The following is a 21,885-nucleotide window of genomic DNA, read 5'->3' as shown; positions in this document are numbered from 1 at the left end:
CTTCACTTTTAATATTCACTCTTTAAAATGTGAAGGTCTAAGACACTAATCTACTCTTAACTTATGTAGTAAATCAAAAAAAGTCACAGGTTTGAAGTTTTCCAGGACTCACCTTTTTGCCCCAAAATGGAGCCCTCTGCTGAGGCTAAGTGGCAATCAATCCTGAGCAGCCACATGGGTCAAAGGATGTGAAGCTGACAGGTCTGGTTTAACACAGATCCAGTCATAATCTTCGAGAGAAAACTCCCCCTCTGCTGACTCAGCCACAGGTGTGTGGACTGAGGTAACTGACGCTGAACTCTGGGGTGAGCGCTCAAATTATGTGCAACTGCAGCTTGAAAATGCACGCATGTCAGGTCGTCACTGCAAATAAGAATTTGTTCTTAATGACTTACCTGGTTAAATAAAGGTTAAATAAAATAAATAAATACATAAAACATGCATACAGCCCTGAGGACACTTAATTTGTAATTACATATTTTATGCCATCTACAGCTGGGAGTCTGCATTTTTAGTATTGGGAGTATTCTGTTTTTTGTTCGTTGTACGTATTTTGTAAGACTGGTATTGACCAATCACTTAGCTGCAGGAAGTGGAGTATGCCGAACAAACAGTCCACATGGGGAGCAGAAGCAGGCAGAACCCAATCCACCATAATGACATTCTGGTTCCCCTTGCCAGTAATCTGATAACAAGGGGTGGGTGATATATAAATATTATATAATATTATGTAAATATAATTAAACACAATCTTAACTTAATCTAAAATTATTAAAACTCAAATTTATTTCATATGATGAGCAAAGAGCCAGTGAGCATTTTAGTTTTAAACAGAGTGAGACTCTGTCTTTGTGCTTGACATCTTTGCTTTTCACCATGTGTGCTGCTCTGCGAAGATCAAAAATTACAACTTCAGCAGCAAATGTGCAAACAAGAATTTATAATTTGTTTTCCTCTCCACACGAGGACAGACCTAACACAACTTATATCTTCACTTTTCACAGATCTGCACCACAATGTTGTTATTACGGCAAATTTAAGACCAAGTACTTATTAGTAAATCACGAGACAATCAATTCATTCTTGGGGTTCATACCATTGAAGTAAGCCAGGATGAAGCCATTGTGTAATTTGATATCCACAGTGTAACTAAGACTCAGCATAAACAGATGAATTTGCATTTATTTTGCGGATATATTTGGAGGGGCGAATATGATCCGAATACATGATCCCTTCTCCTGTTGCAAACTTGAGATAAAACAATGCAGATCACTGAAGAAGAAGAAGTTTTGGCTTGAGGCTGTTCATCGCTAAATTCTGGCCTCACCTGAATGCCCCGAAAGTTCACAATCACTCCCAGAGGCTTATCATCAGTTGAGGACAGCAGATGGCTTCTGAGATAGCCTGGGACTAAATAGTAAAGATATTTCTTAAATCACCTTCTCTCAGTCCATTCTTGACACAGAGGTGACCCCAAAGTAACCGACCAAACAGGATGATGGAGAAGGATATGGCAGTCTTCTGCTGCCTTCAGGTACAAACATGTCTCCAGCTGCTCTGGAGGCCACACACCGTCACAACCATATAACACTGCACAGACAGCAAACGCACCTGGAATTCTTTAGAGCCTCTAGCAAAGTCCTATAGGCTGGAGTCACTGGACAGCAGGTGTTTGCCTCAGAAAAGGTCTCAATGTACCTTCTCAAAAACATCCTTTCCTACCAAAGTTTACTTCTTTCTTTACAACAAACACAAAAACACCTGAGTAAATACATAAATACATACAAAACTGAGGCAACTGCTGAGGTTGCATGTTCCTGTTTAATCTAACTAGAGGAAGTTTACCAGAGTGAGCCTTGCATCAACTTCTGAAGACCACAATAAAATGTATTTTATTGTGTTTCCACTTTTCAGAATGTCTATCTCATAACAACACAGCTATATATCAAGATGAAGTTTACAACAACTTCCTTGGGGCTGTTTGCATATAATATGAAAAAATGCCAACCTAAAGTTAGCATTTTTACTATGGAGAGGGATCATCTGGTTTTCCTATTACTTCATCCCAACCAGCATCTGATGTCACAACTGTGTGTGTGTGTGTGTGTGTGTGTGTGTGTGTGTGTGTGTGTGTGTGTGTGTGTGTGTCTTTGTAAGTGCGTAAGTGTGTGTAAGTGTGTGAGTGACAGGCATATCAGCGGGAATGGGTCTCTGGTGGCCACACTGTGCTGGAAACATGTGAACAGAAGCCTTGCTGGAGTTCCCCTCGCATCACACACCTCCTCTGCTTTCCTATTTTCCCACACTTGTTCCCTCTCTCAGCCGCTCCCTGAGGAGAATGAAAGATGGCTTCGCAGTCTCCGTCATGGTTTTACTTTGTTATCATCACTCCTATTATCACCACTAGATTGACTGTCATCTAAAACACACGGCTCTTTTCCTCGTTTGCTCAGCCTGCAGGATTTATTTCCTGAGTTCGTGTCTGGGGAGGGTATTTAGAAGATGGAGATTGTTTATTAGACAATTACATTTGAATAATCTATTGGTGTATAATGCAGAGACTCTTGAGCAAGAGATTAAGTGTCACAGTTAAATATTGTTTAATTTTTTTCAAATTGTCTCACTATATTAAAGGTGATCTGGTGATTCATCGAAGCACCCAACAAATGACCACCACAAACGGCGTTTTTCGACCACAGGAACTTTAACCCGGAAATAGGGACTTTACCCCTGAACTACGTGCGTTTCGACCGGAGGAACCAGGGTCTAAATTTAGTTCAGGGGTAGATAATCTCCCCATGGAAGGCCCCTGCTTGGGGGGGTAGTACTTTTCAAAGGTCCTGGGACTCTTGGTTGAACGTAACATGTTTGTGGAGTTAACACAGTTGTTGAAACACAGAGGGAGTTCCTGGTAATGCATACTAGTTTAGTTTTTTATTAAAGCTGGGGTTGGTAATCAGATTCAGATACACTTTTTGTCATACTGGTTAAAATGATCTTTATGTCCTGATGGCAATCATTACATGATGTGTTCCTAAAAAAGAGTGACAAAAAAACTGCTATCTACAGCCGGAGTAAACCTGGGAAAACACTAACCAATCACCGTTTTTTGGCTCCCCAAATTTTAAACCAATCAAATCCTGTCCAGCCGTTCTGCCCTCCTCCTGCGCGTACATTTCCCCGGCGTGCACTCCTCCGAGTCCCCGTCTCCTGCCTCTACTTCCCCTGACTCTACTGACTGCCCCTCTCACTCGTCCTCGGGCCTGTCCCCTCTGACCTGATGAGGTGCTTTGCTCAGAACTTTAGACCGGATCAGAGTCTAAAAAGCTCTCACCAACAAGCAGAATAATTAATGACGTTCAGTAAGTCCTACAGAAAATATATATTTATTGTAGCGTCCGTCCGGACACTGTAGTGATGACGAGCCGATTCGTGAATACATTGATCTTTAATAACCGGTCACTGTCGGCCGTGATCACGCCAACCAACAAAGCAACAATCAATGTTTGAATGAATGAAGAACTTCTCCTCTCCTCTCTCCCACTCGCACACTCTACACCTCTCCTGATGCCTTCACTGACAGTCAACACTGTAGGAATTAAGAACATCTACACTGAACACATTTAACAAACAGTAGAGCTGTTACAGTATTATATGTATTATAACTTTTGAGCGGGGGGCGTCGTTTTGGAGGAGCTCCGAGGGAGGAGGGGAGGGGTAGACGGAGTCATGAGGAAAAGCTACATTCAAATTCATGCTGGTTTTCCGAGACTACCAACCCTAGCTTTAAGATTTCAAAATATTATTTACTATAACTTTTTTTCTCCATACGTCCCTGGTCGAAACGCAGACAACAATGGGGGCACAGGAACCTTTTAGTTCCGGGGAAAGTAGTTCTGGGGGCTAAAAGACCCCGGAACTCTTGGTCGAATGCACCTAAAGATTACAAGCTGTGTTTTCAAGAGCTTATCAATCAGCTGCTGGCTTGATGGGAACCCACTGTGTCTGTGAGAAGTATATTAGAGACATTCTTGGTTCTTAGCGTGACAGAAGGGAGTGATGTGAGTGAGGGAAGCAAGGAAGAAAGACTGTGTGGGGGAAAGGGGCAGGAGATTGATTATGAGAAAGTGTAAAAAACATGGGTCATGACTTTGGTAAATGGTGGCAGATGGCTGGTTGAGGCCTTAATAGAGTGAGGTAAAAGGAGGAAGTGGAAGAAGAAATGGGACGGTGTGTTTTAAAGTAGCTTATGAAAAGGTTAGAAGAGAGTCAGAAACAGGGAGAGAGAGAGAGAGAGAGTGAGTAGGTAAATGAAGAGGAGTTAGCAACGGAGGTGCCTCATGCCTCGCATCAGTCTTGCTTCTTAAGATCTGTCTTGTAAGGAGAGAAGGAGAACGTTCAGAGAAGAGAGATGTTTAGGAAAAGTTCCGCACAAATGGAGAGCGGAGAAAGTGTAACTGTGAAAGACTTTGAAACTAACAGAGGAGACTTTAAAAATTAGATGAAAGACAAAATGACCTGGATGATATCCCTAGAACTAAAGAAAAATTAAAAGAAGGGAACCGTTTCATTATGAGAGGAACCAGTGTGTAGTTAGTCTGATGACAAAAATGTCTTTCATCTGTATTAATTTTTTATACACCAGGAGACAGACAAAGAAAGCTATCATAAGATGTGGACAAAGACATAAAATAACAAGTGTTGGCAGTCGCTTTCACACATTAAAAGGATAAGATTAGACAAAATGCTCGAGGGGCGGCTTTACTGTCTTCACTGTGCTAGTGTTATGACAACTGTGGATCTAGTCTTTGTGAACGTGTTGCTTCAAGGGAGAAATTGATCACTTGGTAGCTGAAGTCTGAGGTTTCCTCTTCTGTGGGAAAAAAACACAAACCTGTATTATATAAGACTTCCCAGTTTAGACAGAGGCAATGCTAACTTGATAGCGTTTGATTCAGAAACAGTAAGTGTCGGGATGATTTCACAGAAATGTGACCTATCAGAAGAATAAAGGGGCTTAAATAGAAAGAAAGAGAGAGCCAAGAAAGGGAAGATAAGGACGCAAGATGAGTATCAGAGAAGGCAACAGACTACAAAGTGTAGACGGAGAAACAAAACAGAGGAAGTAATTCAAATTCATAAAAGGTCATGTTTAAGTATGAGTGGAAGTAAGAGCATCAGTCCCCAATGTGCCAAAGAGCAGACAGTCTGCCCACTATCTCACTGCACAAAACCACCCCCACGCTCCCAAAGTGCACACTAAGGCCATGTCTACAATGATATGGATGCATTTTAAAATGCATGTTTTTGTCTCTGTTTTGACTTTTGTTTCTGTTAAAGGTGGCACTTTTGACCTCTGACTTTTAAAAAGACACTTTCCACAACAAGTAGTCATATCGGAGATACTGGATTGTGTTGTATTATGGCGAGGGAAAGCCTTACTGTAAGAAATACTAACTCAAGTTCAGGTTGTATCATTAAGTTTGGTTATTCTTATTCATGTTCAGGGTTAGGTGCTGGATAGGGACACCACAGTAAAAAAAGGACTTCTAACATTAGGGTGCAGAATAATGCTAAATACAGTGGGTCAAGATTTCAAACCCTGTATTTGCAGAGAGAGAATGAGTGAGTGAGACTACCTTACCGATGCAGCATTTTAAAAGTCATCCTGACTACGCTACATTGAGATGCATCAATACCAAGCGGCAACCTCCGCTAAACGTTTAGCTGCTGATCTGGCACATCTCCAGACAATGATGACTGTCTTCTCTGGCGGCAATATTTGATAATGTGAGACACAAAGCTGGCCAGGATTCTTGTGCAATACTCACTTTGAGAGGCCTGAGGTTGTACGGTAGGTACAATGGGGTTTGGAAAATGTGAGGGATGTAGGTAAGGTAAGCAAACCTTACTTGTGCAGTCATGGGGTGTGTATCACTATAAAGTCAAATGAATCGTTTTCTTCAATTGAGGAGCAGCAAGTGAAGTTTTAAAAGCAATCTGAAAACCTGACTTTGGGCATAACCACGTGTCTCATGATGAGGATTAATGATTATTCCATAGTCAGAGGTAGAATGGCCTCACTCAAACACTGCAGAGGTGAAAAGACCAAGACATGTTCAGCCTCATTTCCCACTTGCCCTCACAAAGCCACACAGAAAACATGAACCAGCTGTAAGGTGCAGGAGCCACAGCAGTGTCCTGATAAAGTATGGCCCCCACCCAACCCCTTTGACAACAGCCGCATGTGCACGCAACACCTTAAGACGATACGTCATCCTCTACAGAGCAGAACTCCTCCTCACTAATCACTCCGGAGGAAGCTGCTCAAAAGGAGGATGATGAGGAGGAGGGGGGAGGAGATGAAAGGAAATGAAGTGAGCGTGAGGCTGAGAGGGCATTCCGGTGAGCAAGCCCAGACAACCAGAGCTTTATGGTACTCTGCTTCCACACAGGAAAAAGGAAAAGGAGAAAGTAACAGCGTGTGCAAACATGCAAACACTTCACACATTATCACTGTTCTTGAGGGCACCTTGTGTTGACACCTTTGATTCCTTAACCCTCCAAAAGCCTCAATGCAAAGATGATATCCATACTTTTTACGCACATAGTTGCATTGATTGGGTGCATGTTGTATCAAATTGATAGTATTGAACGCAGCTCTATTGCTACTGCACCATGAAACGATTATGTTGCATATATTTCAAATGGCTGTGGGACTGTTGCTGCTTCTACTATTCCCACACTTCTGATATTCTAACCACATTTGATACACACTGTCCCTTTAAATAAATAAAGTAACAGGCTTTCCTGTGTTTGGTTGATATTTTGTAAGTCACAATATCAAATATGACATCCAAAACTTCCGAATGAAGTACCAGTAGTGACACACACACATTTCTATGGATGGCAATGAAGCAACCAAGTGTCATCCCAGTGGTCTCCTCGGGCTCTGCTCCAGAAACGGCTCTGTGCCATACAGCTGGTCTGGCATACGCTGCCAAACACACACACCTTTTTGCTGTGTACATTGTGCTACTCATTAACGGCCTTACTCACTGAGGCACACACACACACACACACCTGACCTGTGTTTGTAACTTGAGCGCTAAGCCTGCTAGTAGGGGCAAACAGAGCTTTACAACAAAGTGCCCCTGGGAACACATTTCTGCCTTTGTTAACTACTGTGTTTATCCTTTCTCCCAACTCCTATCTGCCCCTCTTTTCCCTCCTCTTTTCCCTCCTTTTCCTAGAGTAGAGGCTGTCAGGTGAAGGTAGGGTCTCAGTTTCTCATTCCTTTGTGAGGGATAAGGCGAAGGAGTGGGTGAGAGAGAGACAGAAAGCGACAGAGAGAGAGAGAAAGAGAGAGAAAGAGAGAGAGAGAGAGAGAGAAAGAGAGAGAAAGAGAAAGAGAAAGAGAGAGAGAGAGAGAGAGAGAGAGAGAGAGAGAGAGAGAGAGAGAGAGAGAGAGAGAGGCAGAAGAAAAAACAGAGAGAGAGTGGGACAGAGAGAACCAGGGTGTAAACAGTGTCAAAGACAACCATAGAGATGAAGAGGTGAACAGAATGCTAGCTAGATCCAGCAGCGCGTGCTGTTAGCTTACTGACCTGTGGGGTCAGGTCAGTTTGGGCCAGAGGCGATCTTCGTTGTTGGGACATTAGCTCTAATCTAGAGTAAGACATCTAGAAAATGAATATATAACTCTAGGACCTTGCGTTACTGGAGAGAGGTGTGTGGAGCTACTATTAGATACCCTTAATTCATGATTTGATTTTCAATTGAAAAAAAAAAGCTGTTATAGGGAAGATTTAGAGATGCTGCTTTGGCTAAGATCCCCTTGGTTGGGTGTATTAAGACTGATCTAAATTCCTGAAAGCACAGAATGGAAACAGATATTCGATTCCTACTTGTATAGTACTGGAGTTAAACATTCAGGTAATGTGACAACCCTTCTTTGGATACAGCAGCGCATCACAGAAATGGACACACCAATGCACACTTCCTTTACATCTTCATGGAAGAAATGTTTTGGCTCCTTCAGAACTTCCCTCACTTTGTGCTCAGAGGCACATTACCAAGTCTGCCCTTCAGCCAGCCATCACAGTTCAGTCTAGACTGATGGACCCACATACCCACACCCACACTTGGGTCTAGTCTGCATTACCCTGAAAGGCCTTTGCAAAGTGTCAGAAAACTAATGACCCAGATCCTCCACTCACCCACCAACTCAAACTGACAGACTGACAAAGCTAAAACTTTCAAACATACATTTTCTGGGTAGGAGGTGAAGAAAAGTCTGACTTCAACATAAAATTAGCTCTAAGTGATATGGGCATGCTGGGAAGTGTATTTGCATCACATTGTATGAGTGGTGTGAGTATTTTTGGGGGCATTTTCATGCATCTAATGGAGATTAAACAGGGAAGTCAGACAGGATATGAGCGAGGAAGGGCACATGAATGAACATGCAACTAAAAGTACCCATCCAGATGCAGACCAGGAATAATGCGGTTCATAGTAAGTAACTTCTAAGTCTTAGTTAGCTCCATTTATGTAGATGCAGAACCTCAAGCTATCACATAACATGAGGTCATTTAAAAAAAGCAAACTAATACATTGCGCATGAGAAACGATGAGAGTTTTGTCCACTTTATGAGTAACTTTAGCATTGAACCATCTGTATTTCAGTCGTCACTTCTCACAAAGCAGGTCGGAAATGACAGAAAAACTGAGATGAACTAGAGAGCAAAGTTTACATGTTCCCATGCCTGACCCTGCGAGCTGTTGAGAGGGTTTGTAGTGCATGCCCAGGTGTTTTTCTACCCTATAGATCCCATGACAAAGTCATACTGCATTCCCACGTTTATCAAAGAGCGGAGTCTGTGATGGTGGAAGTGGGGATGTCATGCCTGTTTGGGAAAGTTTGGAATCAACTTGCCTCATAGGATTTGCAAGGTCAGGCAGGTCTGAGCATTCCTGGCGGTGTGTGGAATAGAGAAAGTACTCCGAGCGTGTGTGTGTGTGTGTGTGTGCGTGTGTGTGTGTGTGTGTGTGCGTTCTCCCCTCTCCTTTAGGCTCACAAATAAAAAAAGACAGTAAGAGTCGGTGTCATGCTAAATAGTGCGTGTATGTGTGTAGATTTAATACCTGCTCTATTTTGTTTGCTTAAATGTGCAATACGGTTGGTATCCTGTTCATACATGATCTAGGGACACATCTTTGTTTACACTAGTAGTAACAGAGCGAAAACGCTATTCAAGGTGATTGTGTGTGTGTGTGTGTTTTCACAGGGTGATGCATGTGAGTCTTGGTCACACACATTGGCAGACTAACCACTTAAAGTCTTGCATCCTTCAACTGTGCAGCTTTTGTTTTGTGTCACCAGAGAATATGTGAGCTAAGATGCTGCTATTGTGTATGACATTTATAATGACAGGATGTATTATTATCTTTGTGCATCATACAGGGAGTTCTGGAATGTGTGCTGCTATGTGAACACAGACTTTTCTTTACAAGCACAGTTTTGCGGAGTAAGACATACTGGAGACGACTCAACCTGAGTTGTACTGTTGTTAATTAACAATAGCCCTAAAAACGTACATAGAATGAGTATAATGTATTTTATATGGACAGAATGCCACTGTACAAACACAAACTAAGATAGAATGGTACCATTTACTATCCTTCCTGGCTTCCGCTTTCATGTTTTATCTAAATTCTCAGAGTTTCTTAAAGTCTAGTCACCAGTGCAGATAAGATCATTACTGCAGATGACTTTGATATCCACGTTGTTCTAGCATATGGCCTTAAAACTGACAATTTACCAGTCTTCCTACAAAATCCTCTATCACATCATGTTCTTTTTTTATCTTTGATCTCTTCCTATCAGAGTTTACTCCACTTCTAAAAATGTGTTAACCAGGCTGTCAGGAAGCTGAACTCCATTCACTACCTCCCCCCTCTGTCCCCTGGACTGTAACATACCCACTACATAGAAGGACTCTACCTCTACTGCTTTTGCACATTAAACCATTTACTTTATCTCCAGTACTGTCTGCACCTTAATATCATTTGCACTATTATCTATTTACATTTGTCCATTTTTAAACTGTCACGGCACTGCACTACCTGCACTGTGTACATAGGCTGTTTTTAACTGTATTTTATTATAATTCAATTGTGTTTTATATTACAATTTTTGCTGATTAAGAGTTGGTAGAGAGAAACAGCATCTCGATTTTCCTGTATGTCTTGTATATATGGTGAAAAATTGACAATAAAAACCTTTGAATCTTGAATCTCAACTAGGAGTTTGTCTAATAGAGCCATGGCTAAGTCCAAACAAAATTGAAAGCTCTTATAAAAACATCTGTCCCTCTCAGATCAGTTTGTTAGTGCCACAGGATCGCTGCCAGTTATTTCCCCCCCACAGGCGACAACTAAGCAGCAGAGCTCTGAGGTGTAACGCTGAAACTTATGAGCTGAAACAAATGTCCACAAAATTTAAAGGAATGTAGCGCTCCACCGTAGCAGCTGAAACTCATTTACTGTACTCATTACTTTGACTTTAACTGCCATAATAATCAACATCAGTCTATCATCATTAATTAGCTGTTCCTTTAAATAGTACACACACTTATATCATTGTCATTGGCACTGAAACCATAAGTCTGTATAAACTGTTGTTGTTTAAGTATGTCACTATCCCTCCATCCCTCTTTCCAAGCCCAAGTGTAAATTGTCTTTCTGTACATTTGTTATGAACTGGTGCAGTATCAATTAATATTGATTGATTGATTAATTGATTGAAATTGATTGGCAAAATCAAAGAGGGTATTATTCAAATCCATGTGTGTGTGTGTGTGTGTGTGCATGATGAACAAAAGTGCAGAGTGTGCATGCAGGTCTGGGCTTGTCTTGAAGGCACGAGGACAATCTGTTTCTTGCGTGTGTGTTTGTGTATGTGTGAGATGGACAGCCTCGATAATTGAACACAGCATCATTTACAAACACCAATCTAGGTCTTCATATCTGTAACCAAATTACATCACATCACTTTGCCTGTGTTAGGGCTGTCACCAACAAGTGTAACAAGTGCCTGTGTATTGTAAGGTGCTTCTACAGTAAACACATGCGAGGACAGGCCTGGCATACTTAGGTTCCATCAGTTTGTTGCTTGACTGTAAGAACACTGCTGTAGTAAACTGGCCACTACCATTCCCTTAAGCACTACTGCCACCTACTGGCAACTTTAAGATGTCCTATAAGGACACAGTTCACCAGAGACAAGTTGAGGAGCTAGAGTAGGTGTATGACAAGTTTAGGGTAAATGAAAATAACTTGTATGATTCCTAAAAGCAACTATGTCTTATCGCTTTGACTCCTAAAATGAACGCTTGCATTTTTCTTTCGCTTACAAGCAGGAATCATTTTTCTGCCGTCATATCTGAGTGACTTACTGAGATCCTCTGCCAGCTGGACACGGCGACCGGTGATAAGATGGGTCTTCTTCTCCAAATCTTCCCCAAAGTCATCCAGCACCTCCTTTACGTTTTTCTCCAACCGACGCACTGAGAGGACAAATAGAGGAACAAACACACGCACACACACAAAGCAGAACAATCAATATTCAATTCTGCAACAGTGTATCAGATTTTTCCTCCCATTGTCTTCATTGAATGGTTTGATCAACACATTTACCCATCAGAAAGGAGTTCATTCTCATAATAGATGTATTCGAGCATACTGGTGATAGGAACAATTTTGTCATCGAACAATTATTGGTAACCTGTATAACTGATTTTGCACTGTATCACAAAGCCCAGGCCAGCAGTCTGCATTGTTTGGTTAACCACATATCAACAATTAAGACGTATGGGGGTAGTGTGGCTCTTGAAGATGATCAAGATCATATAAGAAGATCAAGATCATGTAACCAAAATTATCTTCAATTTGTCTGTTTTCTTTAAAAAATGTACACCTTATAATGTAACACAACCTTTCACTAGTCCCTTACCCTCAGTGTTGGTGAGCTGCTGTCTGAGAGTGTTGGCTGTGATGACCAGCATCCTCTGGATCCTCCAGAAAAGAACCACATCATTGCACTCCAACTGGAAAAAAATATACAAGAATAAAGATTAGCTTTTCACATACTTTAAAATCAGCTCAGGATAAGTCGTATATAAAAAGGCTTGTTCTCCTCCTTACCTCAGAGTCAACAAAGTGTCTCTGGTAGTAATAGAAACCTCTCTTGCAGAGGTTACAGTGGGACAGGGCATTTTTCAGGAAGTGTCTGCGATACAGCTGATGCCATGTGTCCTTGATCTGTAAAGGTAAGGAGGTCAGTTTTTAAAAATATTCAAAGAGGCCACATATACTTAATGCATTATACAGCTGTTATTACTCTCATTGAAAATAAAATGTCAAGTTTTTGCTTGAAATAAAATAAATAAATAAACATTAAAGAAGAGAGATTTGATAATGTGCATTGAACTGTTACACATTTTTCTTGTCTCTTTCTTAGAACCTGAGACGGATATTTTGATCTCACCAGCACAGGGTCGACTTCAACCCCTCGTCCCTCCAGGTTCTTCCTAACCGTGGTGACCTCGTCATTGGCCAAGTAGGCTGTGTGATCATCGTGAAGCTTCAGCAGGCGCTCCAGCTCATTTTTCGTTTCATTACGAATGTGCTGAAAGGTAAGAAAGACAAGTGAGTGCTTTCTCTGTGGTGGAAAATTGGTGTATTGAAAAGGGAATACACAAATCCAATGGGTGTTTTATATCTGTCATACTTCAAAACCTATATGGTGCCTTAGAAAACACAGCACAGTTTTAACCCAGGTGTTAGGGAGTTCAGTTCATTACTGACCTGTTCTGGAGTGCGATTCTTCCAGTTGAGCCACCTCTGCTTCCAGTCTGGACCGACCATATCCTTGATGACTGACTCAGCTACAAGTAAAGCAAAAGAAGAAGTCAGGAGAGGAAAAATGCATCAAGACAACAAAGAGTATGTTTTGACCTCTTGAAACAAGCTTTCCTCTTCCTACCGAGTGTTTCTGTAACAATTAGTTCATGTAAAATGTTTGCAAAGCATGAGAGTACTGTCGTTGAAAACTTTTAACATTGACTGGCACGTCTACAAAGGGCTTTGAAACATTGACAGGTTTATTTGCACATGGTCAAGATTGGGCAAGCTGCACTATCTCAACATACTGTCTCTGAGGCGTGACTGCAGGGTTTCCTCCATGAACCCGATGGCTGCATCCCACTGGGGCTTATCTGTGATGGACCTGTCTTCTAGGGCATTGTGCTGGATCACCCTCTGACACACAAACACACACAGACACACAGGGCAAGAAGAAAACATTGTTATTAGCTGATCTGAATGTCAAACAACAAATATAAATATGCCACTTCTTAGCACCAGTGTATATTCGTATACATGCATCTGTGTAGGGAGTTGTCAATTTAAATAATGTGTGTGCTCTCTGTATCCTCAGACCCGGGATACAGAGATTTAAGGTGTGTTTACCAGACTGTCCATGGCCCTCTCGTTCCATTTGTGTCTCTTGATGCTCTCGTCTTTCACAGCCTCCTTCAGCTTGTCGAAAATGTCGTCCTGGTCTTTGCCTTTGTATTCAGCCATGAAGCGGGCAAACTCTTCCTGCAGTGTCTCCCAGGCAACCTAATGGCAGGCCAAGTATAGCAGAGGAGAGAAAAGGCTGGTATTACCATAAGCCATCACTTAAAAGATCTTTCATTTCTGCAGACGGTGAACAAACGATCAAAAGCCAGTGCAATAAACCAGTTAGCATTACCTCTAGTGCTTTATGTGGAAGCTGCTTGTCAGTCCACTGCTTGAGCTTGATGTCGACGGTGGTGTTAAAGGTACCGGAGTCCATTGTTTGAGCAGCAGGCAGGTAGATGTTTTCAATTACATGAGTAGAAACACGTTCCCACAACTTCTTCTGCAGCATAGACTCCCTGAATGAGTGACAGAAAAGACATTTCAGCTTTTAGTAACACAGGGAAAGATTACATTTTTGAACTGCGTACTCTAGCTGTTGTGATTTTGATTGGTCGTCAAGAAACAGACTGAAGATTCCTTATCAATACTATAGCAAATACTTAATTGAGATTAAGATGGATTCAACAAGAAAGAGGGTAACAGTATTTATAATGTGTCCTACTCAGCTCAGAAAATGGATGAAGTTAAGGGGAAGAACTATGAGTGAGGAGGGAGATCAGTAAGATCAGCCCCTCGGCAATCGCACTTGGACTGTAGTTTCCAATACAGCCTCAGTTTAACCCTGTTAGCAGCTACCAGCCTCCAGACTATCTCCAAATCCCTCTGTGGAAGTGTGGCAATGAAACAAAACCCTCCCCAAGGGTTAGAAGAGGCCAGGTTTATGCCTTTCTCATTTATCATAAACACACGCTCATATTTCATTAGGCTCTCCTTTTGTTCAAGCTAGCACTCCTCACTGTCAATAAGCACTATCTCCAATACTGCTGGCTGGCTGCTGGCTGGCTAACAGGGCCACTCCTGTTCCCATCCATGGGCCATTCATCAGAGTATTGATCAGGCAGAAGTGACGGCACGCACACTTGGGACAACCAGAAAACGATGTATACATCTCATTTAGCAAGGTTTTCCTCACTGGTGGGGAGGTAGGACTCCACATTCATGCACATGGTACATACAGAGAAGACCTGCAGTGTGATCTTAAAATAACTTCACACTTACGCTTTCTTAAACCTTCTATGAAAAGTTTCTAACCGATTGTGAAATAGACCGAAACTGAAATGGATGCCTCATTATAATCTAGAAGAGTAAACAAGACCATCAGCAACACAGCTGACACTTTCTATATTTAAATGTTTGATGCTTGAAACTGCTGTGAAGGGGCAGGTGTAAAACCTGAGGACTGATTGCATGTCTCTTTCCATTTCACAGAACAAATCTTTACAATGAGTGAAACATTTAACTCTTAAGAAAAAGTATGATGACATTTTTTGGCAGAAATCCTGGGCATGTACAGAACAAGATCAGCAAAGTGCCACTGATTTAAAACATCTACATAGAGCATAGATAGAGGCACTGGGCTTTATAATAAGTATAAAATAAATACAAAATAAACAAATAAATAAATAGACAAATAAATAAATAAATAAAAATGATACCTAATAACGGTATAGGTTAAAATATGTGAATTATATGTAAAACAAATATGAATATTTAATAACAAAACATGTATATTGTCACCATCACTCAGAAACCTCATATCTCCAAAACCACTACTTTCCAAGTATAGTGTAACTAATCACTGCATGAGATTTAATCACAAGCTTTTCAAAAAATATGTACGTTTCATCCATTTAATTTTAGAAGGCCTACTAGCAGGCATAAAGCAAGGTTAGTGATTCATGCAAAAAAAATGAAAAGAGAAAATCTGGAGATACAAGGTTTCTGCCTGACAGCAACAATATTTTGTTGTACTTTAACCCATATTTGTATACCTAAAACTAATACAGCAGGAAGGCAAACTGAACTTTTGACCAATCCAAAATTAATAAGCCTCAAGTAAGACATTATCATCAACTTACCAGTGTTGGGGGGTCACTTGACTCAAACTGATGACTTCGTCCAATATTTCATTTTTGGCCTTTTCATAGAGCTCGTTCTGTAAAATGCAAAATGTTGTTATAGTTTTTTTCAAGGAAAATCCCAACATGAAATCCTTCAGTTATTCTACTGGTGTCACTCTTACCCTGTCCAGCTCTCTTAGACGAGGATAGTTGTTTTTCCATTCAGTCTCCAGATTGAAGCGAGATGCTGAGGAGAGGAGGGACAGTTAAATTGTCATTTCTTTTAAAATAATAATTTTTATTTATAACTTTCATCTGAAAATAATATATAACCTAAATATCAATGGATTTCCCCTATGTAATAATAATTCTCCTTGACATCTATCATTTTGTAAGTGCTCATTTGCCCGCATGAAGGAACCTCATATCTTGCATGTTATTATTTTTTCACTTTTAATGTTACGCTCCATCTAACAGTAATTCTCTATAATCAAGAGGCAATGAGCATACGAGTACAGGGCCTCCTTTGTTTTAGCATGGTATGATATAAAGGCAGCTCTCAGGCTGCTAATGGTGTCTATCCTTTAATAAAAGTGGGTGAGGACACTCTCACTGTCTTAACAGGTCCCTAAGGGGGGGGGGGGGGGAGAGGGGCTAGGTCAATTTCACATTCTATATCAAAAGCCAGTTTAATTCTCATGTATGCTCACAGACAGGGGAGCAACTAGACACACACACAACAACACCAAGCCTGCTGTCCCTTTCCACAGCTCCCTATCCACAGTGGAGATTAGGCTAATTGCTGGTTTGTGGGGCCACATGGGCGCCAAGCATAGAGGATGGAGTCCGGCTGTGTTTGATTTGATGGGATATGGATCAATACACCACACAATGGACCTATGGGAACTGCAGTTTCAAAGCCATAAATCTCCTGTGCTGTTAGTAACGGGCTTGTGATTGTCTGGACTAATTGCAGTTGGAAGGCTGGATTGGGGAAAAGTGTGGCAGGGTGGGCTGAATAAAACCAATACAGAGGGGAGGAGGATTAGCATCTGTGAAGTTAATGGATAAAACTCTACCATGTCCTTTACACTATTAAATCATGCCTGGGACAGTAACAGGCATTGGACATAACATTCACTAAAGGGCACAAATAACAAGGTAAGGTAATATGTATTGTGTGTATTCATACCTTTGAAGACGTCCGCCTGCTGCTCGACAGACTCCCTAACCATCTTCCAGAAGCAGTCAGAGACAGCCAGACTCAAGTTCTTTGTGGTCACCTGGTGCGCCTTCAGCATGCCGTCCCTAGTTACAAAGAGATACAACATTGTCAACTTTAAAGTAGTTATACGATGAGGTGTTTAAGTTGGGGGAGCATGGTGTCACTTGCCTTAGTAATCTGGAGTTCTGGAAGAAGTCTTCCTCATAGTCTTTGATGGAGTCTATGCTTTCACTGCTGCTTCCTGCACAAATGGACCCCAAAACAAGGTGTGAAAAAGTGACATGACAAAGGACATGATCATGACCTTACAGTTTGAACTAAATGAAGTGAAATCAAATGTATCGTGATATTACCTCTTCCTGTCACTACAGCAAAGTAACCAAGAGCCTTCATGGGAAACAGCTTGCCTTCCACTATTTGCTGAATCTGAAAGAGAAAATACAAACAACAACTTACACTTAGTGTCAGTCCATTTAAGAGTACTAGCTTCCTTATCACTTTCTTAATAATGGAACAACATCTTACAGATGCATTCAAAAATAAGAATATCTTGAAAAAATTCAATTTTTACACTAGATTTTTTAAGAATCGGAACATGTCCAACTCTTAGCCAAAACACATTCTAGACTCAAAACTTATCTAAAATGTTTCAACCTTTTTTCTTTTTAAATTTTGATAATTCAAAAAATGGCCTTCGGGTCAAAAAAACTACTCAAAATATTAGAATATTTCATTTTGAGTTTGGGTAAATTATGATTCAAACAGGGCCGGCTGATGGCAGAGTGCTGTATCGAAGCATATTAGTGGTAAGGTCACTGAAACTGTGTAACACTGGTTGGAAAAGGTGTGACAGGGATGACCGCAGCATTGTGCAAATTGTCTCCAAAGAGATGCACCTGCATAAGAAAGTGGTTGGCTCCCTCTTGTGGAGCTACTGCTTCACTCCAAGGGCTATCACTTGATGCACTGGTTGGAGGATGTTGTAGTAGGTATTATATATGCAGCCTTGAAATTTATTAATTTACTCTATGTTGACAAAAAATGCTTTGTTATCATGTTTGGATGGCAGTCAACAAAGTCCTTGAAGACATTTCTATGCTTTCATCACAACAAACATAATGAGCTGTATTACTCTGCTCGGGCTGGCCAGGTTCTTCTCAGCGAGGTCCACCTTAGTCAGGACAAATATGGTTCTCTTCCCCTGAGGGTCCATCTGGCTCACTAAGTCTGTTACAATGCTCCGCTCTGCGTCCACACTGCCATCTGTAGGGGAAACATGGAAGGTCCGAAATGATACGATTACTGATTACATGACTATGAAGAGTGTAACAAGTGCAAAGTTGTGTGGAAGTCCATCTCATTGCTTAACATATCACATGCAGCCTTCATATATGACTGCAGCTGCTTTTAGTATGCTCATTGCTCACCCTGAATACAGAGGATGATTGCGTTGGGATTCTGCATGTATGCCTTGCTGATGCTGAAGATTGTTTCCTTCGTATCTGCTGCCATGCCTGCGGTCACCGTCTTAAAAAAGACAAAGATAAAAAAAAAAACATTTAAAACTTGTTGTTTTGTCATTTTTAAGACAATTTAAGTCGATTGGCCTTGTTGTACAAAAATGAAATCTTAATATTATCAGGATTATAATCTAAAAGACTTTAAGATTAAATAATCTGTAGAAAAATCTCACCAGAACCGACATCGATGCATCCCCACCCTTACAAGTTTAAGATAGTATACTCACACTGATGACACCCGGTAGGTCGACGAGCACCATCCTTTGGATGCCAGGACCTTTGACACTAAGGGATATCGTCTGCATGAAGAAAGCAAACATCAGTTTTTAATGAAGGAAGGAAATAAATGAGTACAAGCTTTGTAAAAAACATGCATGAAAGCTCTATATCCAACCTCAGTGCTGACTGTCTGTCCTTCTTTCACACTCTTCCTCATTCTCAGCTCAATCTCATGCCTCAGAGCAGCCAGCTGATGGACAGAAGAAGATATATATGAGTAGATGTAACAAAGAGGATATTATATTAAACTTGAAATATTCATTCATTCATTTTAATACTTACATCATCCTCCTTAGAGAGGTCAAACTCTCTGCCACTGTCCTTGAACATGGCGACATGGTGGGGGCCTTCACTGAGTGTTACCTGCAGAGATGAAAAGAATGTTGTCAGGAGTCAAGATGGATCAAAGAAAATCTGGTTTTCTGTTTTAATAAGAAACATGCAACAGGTAAATCTGGTTTGCTGTTTTTGTAAATATAAAAACATGAGCTGGTCTGGTCCCACATACCTTGACGGGAGAGCGTGTCATCATCTCTCCAGAGCCCCTGGGAAAGATCCTGGCCTGGGCTATCATCTCCAGCACACTGGTCTTACCAGCACTCTGATCTCCAACCACAACCACCTGAAACATAGAGGTAATAAATGAGAGGAAGGAGCAAACAGATATACAGAAAAGATATATCCTCTCCAATATCTATATTGTGAATGTAGAATGAGAAAGAAAATGAAGTTCCTGTTGAATCATCATTTTTCAAATGTTCATAAAATGAAGTTTGACTGCTCCATACTCTGGGCAGGTGGTCCTGGGTGTTGTAGTTGGAGTCATAGTCAGACAAGATATCCAGAACTTCTGAATACAAGTCGATGAGGGATTTCTGCAGAATGGAACAATAGTTACACACATTACTGTTTAGTGTCTTCACGTTGGGATTAAAGGGACAATGGCAGCAATATAATACAAAAAACCTGTTGCGACATTACAGGCGATTAATCCCAATCTGATAAAACATACCTTCACTTTTCTTTGGTGAATCCCCTTATCGTCTTTTTGGAGGACCACTTTTCTTAACTCTTTATTCTCCTTCTCCAGTCTCTCCAGCATGCGCTGATATTTTAACTGTGTGATAAACAACAAAAAAACCAAAACAACACCATAAACATCAGCATCACATGTCAAATAGTGTCAATGCATTACATAGACAATTTGTTCCACTCCTTTTTTAAACCCTTTCAGCCCATCATTTCAAAGAGCTTTCATTCTCTTTGAAGGTCTAAATGCAACATTGGATCTTAAAAGCTTGAAATATGTTATGATGAGTTACATGTTACGAATGTTCCTTCAGTATAGATTTGATAGAAAATAAAACCCAGTCTACTGTACCTGTGTGCGGAGCAGATCTTCTTGAAGCTGGTCTATCTTTTCTCTGTCAGATGACTAAAAATTAAAGTTAAAAAAAAGAAGAAGAACAGCAAGAAAATGGGTTAATGCTTTCTTTCTAATCTGAAAATGAGGCCTTTCCGTCACTCTCGCCGGGCAACTTCGCAAGCATAAAATCCCACCAACACCATGAAGACTGATTACGTGCACAGTGAATCTCAGAGAGAACCAGTGTTGCAGATCAAAAAGAGAGAGAGGGATGTAAATCAGATCTCAGGCAGATAAAACTCATTCAGGTACGATTTAGACTTTATAAACCAGCTATTGATTCACAAACAAGCACACATTACAGGGTGAGTCCTTACATCTGAGGATAATCACAAAATCATGTAGACATTATAATCAGATTTTTATGACAGAGCAGATTAAATGTCTCGTAATTGTAGGATTGTTATCAGGATGAGAGACAGGACAGAGCGGGAGACAGAACACAGGGGCAGATGGGATTTGGAAGCAAAAGAAAACACACCAAACTAGTTTATCAGAAACAGTTTAGGACTACACAACAGAACAGGGTGAAGAAGTCTGCTCTGAAACACCCACAGTGTATTAAATGTTGTTGATTTCCTTTAGAAAGAGATGTATTTATGCATTACAACACTGCTCATGAGCTAAACGCTCCTACCTCGCGTCCACTCAAGTTAGCTTCACACCATGCAGCGGGTTGCCACTCCACTCCATGCAGTGCATCTGGACATGAATGGAGTGCTGCTGATGACTATCTATCCATTTGCATGAGAGAGCTATGTCACTGTGCCTTTTGAACTCCTATGAGAGTGCATGCAAGCCTTCTCCAACGACTGAGCAAGAAAAGCTTAGCTAGCCTGGCAGACTATTTGGGCTGATACGTGGAGGCCAGTGATGGGTGTTTAATAATGGGACATACTATAGAAATAAAAGGCCAGATTTGTCTGCACTAGAAATACTGAGGTTATAAAAATCATTGAAAAACACTGACACCATGGCTTTAAGCAGAGGGCTGGAAAAACGCGTAAAGATATAATGCAACCTCGTCATGTAACATTATATTTAATACTTCATACAGGAGACCTCTTCATTAATATCGGACTATAAGCTGTAGCTATCTAGCATATATTTTATTTTCTATTTAAATGTACCACTGATGGCATATTGTGCAGGTAAGAAAGATCGAATTCAAAGCATTGCTGCAATATTTAAATGTATACTGTCCATCCAAATTGCTGGTTCTAATCTGATCAATTTAAGAGACACATCAGCTGAAGATGTTTGTGCTGACCTCATCCCTAACTCACAGTGACAATGAAGTATGTATAAGCATTGTGAAAGCAGTGTTGTGTTGGGTGTGCTTATAGATGCACACTTCCGAGGACATCCAACCAGTTGCAACTGACTTGAAACTTTCACAGAAGACTTAAAACTCTGCTTTTCAGCCTGGTGGTCAATTATTTTGCATATTCTGTAAATTTGGCTTGATTTCAAAGTTTTTTCAGTATAAATTCTATTTCTTCTCTGAAGGCATTAGTGGGATAGGGCGAATCTAAGTGGGTTTGGGACCTTCACCTTGCGTTTCTGTTGAAGGGGGCTGGGGTTCGGAGGCGGACTGGGAGCAGGCTCTGGCGGTGGGGGACGCGCATTATTGGCAGCTGCGGCCCGCCGGACCTCCTCCTCGTGCCGCTGGATCTGCTGTTGAATAAGAATGAGCTCGCCCAGCAGACCCTGCTGGGGTACGTCATAATGAGAGACAGGTAGGAGCAGCACAAAGACAACAACCAGCCATTGGGCTGGTCAGTCATACAAGCAACGCTGCATCCTAAACACAGGGCGACAACAGAGGAAACCTGGCCCTGGTTC

General features: G+C 41.1%; 1 protein-coding gene across 4 annotated transcripts in view; it reads right to left on the bottom strand.

The window, feature by feature from the left end:
* Positions 1-21,885, bottom strand: part of opa1 (OPA1 mitochondrial dynamin like GTPase) — a 37,841-nt gene that overhangs the window by 8,552 nt on the left and 7,404 nt on the right. For 2 of the 4 annotated variants that reach the window (XM_034708178.1, XM_034708186.1), the window contains 23 exons: positions 21,595-21,750; positions 19,996-20,049; positions 19,627-19,731; positions 19,403-19,489; positions 19,123-19,236; positions 18,897-18,977; positions 18,730-18,804; positions 18,563-18,634; positions 18,243-18,342; positions 17,948-18,078; positions 17,169-17,241; positions 16,984-17,056; positions 16,783-16,898; positions 15,773-15,837; positions 15,609-15,685; positions 13,820-13,985; positions 13,534-13,686; positions 13,215-13,323; positions 12,871-12,950; positions 12,551-12,691; positions 12,208-12,324; positions 12,017-12,110; positions 11,460-11,570 (listed from right to left, as the gene is read on the bottom strand). In XM_034708178.1, the coding sequence (XP_034564069.1) occupies positions 11,460-11,570; positions 12,017-12,110; positions 12,208-12,324; positions 12,551-12,691; positions 12,871-12,950; positions 13,215-13,323; positions 13,534-13,686; positions 13,820-13,985; positions 15,609-15,685; positions 15,773-15,837; positions 16,783-16,898; positions 16,984-17,056; positions 17,169-17,241; positions 17,948-18,078; positions 18,243-18,342; positions 18,563-18,634; positions 18,730-18,804; positions 18,897-18,977; positions 19,123-19,236; positions 19,403-19,489; positions 19,627-19,731; positions 19,996-20,049; positions 21,595-21,750 (2,350 nt within the window). The remainder of the gene's footprint in view (positions 1-11,459; positions 11,571-12,016; positions 12,111-12,207; positions 12,325-12,550; positions 12,692-12,870; positions 12,951-13,214; positions 13,324-13,533; positions 13,687-13,819; positions 13,986-15,608; positions 15,686-15,772; positions 15,838-16,782; positions 16,899-16,983; positions 17,057-17,168; positions 17,242-17,947; positions 18,079-18,242; positions 18,343-18,562; positions 18,635-18,729; positions 18,805-18,896; positions 18,978-19,122; positions 19,237-19,402; positions 19,490-19,626; positions 19,732-19,995; positions 20,050-21,594; positions 21,751-21,885) is intronic. The other 2 variants (XM_034708197.1, XM_034708205.1) reach the window with 1 other exon arrangement.

The sequence above is a fragment of the Notolabrus celidotus genome, chromosome 2 (assembly GCF_009762535.1).
Source record: "Notolabrus celidotus isolate fNotCel1 chromosome 2, fNotCel1.pri, whole genome shotgun sequence".
In the NCBI taxonomy this organism is placed as follows: domain Eukaryota; kingdom Metazoa; phylum Chordata; class Actinopteri; order Labriformes; family Labridae; genus Notolabrus; species Notolabrus celidotus.
This window is presented reverse-complemented; position numbering and strand designations above follow the sequence as displayed.